At 47.1% G+C, this 1,578-nt stretch overlaps 1 protein-coding gene across 1 annotated transcript in view; it reads right to left on the bottom strand.

Annotated features, from left to right (window-relative positions):
- Nucleotides 1-665: 665 nt before the first annotated feature.
- Nucleotides 666-1,578, bottom strand: part of LOC107098162 (proline-rich membrane anchor 1-like) — a 2,988-nt gene continuing 2,075 nt past the window's right edge. Inside the window, exon 4 of the mRNA XM_015395665.1 lies at nt 666-747. Coding sequence (XP_015251151.1) covers nt 666-747 — 82 coding nt within the window. The remainder of the gene's footprint in view (nt 748-1,578) is intronic.

Below are 1,578 nucleotides of genomic sequence, written 5' to 3'. Positions count from 1 at the left end.
TCTGGATCTATAAAGTTCCTTAAGTTGACATGTGTTGCAAATTGGCGCTATAGAAATAAACTGAATAGAACTGAATTTAATTGGATTGGGAGAAACGAGCACGGAGACCCACCTAAGGAAGATGGGAACGGCGGCTGTAACATGAAAAACACACAATTTGCATCTAGAGATGAAGATCCTTAGCGTGGTGCTGCCCCACAGGAGGGAGGAACACTGGGCTTTGGTCCGGTTCTGTACCGAGCAGCTGGGTCAGTGGGGGCTTCACTCCAGGGGTTCTGGGTTTTATGTCTCGGTCACTCAGGGAAACTCAGAGTCAGTCTAATATAGCACAGCTGGGCTTATATACAATGTTGGTATTTGATGTTTAGAAATGCAGCTTCTGCTGAGAAAATGTAATTTAGGAAATCTATCATTACATCTCTGAGTAGGAAGGTGATTTTGACCAAGAAGAATCCTATTTTAGTGATCTACAAATAGAACAAGAGCAGAGCGCTTTAATAAATGCCAAAACGGCCTGCCATACTGGACTTCATCATAAATCAAGCAGTAATCTTCTCTTACACCATCTCCCTCTCCTCTGCAGCAGATGATTGCTTTCCATCGTTATTAATTCAGAGTTGAGGATTTGAATCTGAGTTTGTTGAAGCTGTTCTTTTAAACTGGCCTCAGGACTCGTTGTTGTTGTTGTTGTTGTTGTTGTTGTTCCCTCCGATGTTCGGCCCGTTCTCTCTGCTTCCCTCAGGTTCTCTGGCAACAGGAAGAGAAAGAGAAGCAGCAGCTTTCAGAGCTCAGGTTAGCTAAGAAGATGAATCAATCTGCAAAGTTTACATACAGTGTTGAATGACGTCATGTCAAGTGATGCCAATAAACAGTTACTCAGACAATTCTGCAGAGGCTGTTGGAACCTGATTGCAAACCTCCAACTTAAAGAAAAGAGAGAAAATGCTTCTATAACTCTGCACTGAAGAGGACAAACAGGCATGTAAAATGATCCGTCCATCCATCCATCCATCTTCTTCCTCTCTTATCCAGGGTCAGGTCCCGGGGGTAGCAGCTTCAGTAGGGAGGCCCAGACCTCCCTCTCTACAGCCACTTGGCCCAGCTCCTACAGGGGGAATCCAAAGGTGCTCCCAGGCTAGCAGAGGAACATAGTCCCTCCAGCGTGTCCTGGGTCTCCTCCTGGGTCTCCTCCTGGTGGGACGTGCCTGGAACACCTCACTAGGGAGACGCTCAGGAGGCATCCTAACAAGATGCCCGAGCCACATCAACTGGCTCCTCTTGATGTGGAGGAGCAGCAGCTCTACTCCGACCAGTAAATCGAGACCTTTGCCTTTTGGCTCAGCTCTCTTATCAAGGGGGCGGGATTGTTGTGGCAGAAGGTTCGCAAGCAAGTTTGGTTGTGGCCGGTTTGTCAGAAGCATCTTGCTAACCAGTTAGCAACTTAGCGCTAGCAGGTTCCCAATGGGAAATTCCATTGGGACCAAGTAGCACTAAATTGGTGACTTAGAAACGACGCTGTCAAGGAACGCTATGGAAGAGGAGGAGAGTTTAGTGTCTGAGGTCGTGGATGAGTCTCCT

The sequence above is a fragment of the Cyprinodon variegatus genome, unplaced genomic scaffold, assembly GCF_000732505.1.
Source record: "Cyprinodon variegatus isolate N-32 unplaced genomic scaffold, C_variegatus-1.0 Scaffold752, whole genome shotgun sequence".
Classification (NCBI taxonomy): Eukaryota; Metazoa; Chordata; class Actinopteri; order Cyprinodontiformes; family Cyprinodontidae; genus Cyprinodon; species Cyprinodon variegatus.
This window is presented reverse-complemented; position numbering and strand designations above follow the sequence as displayed.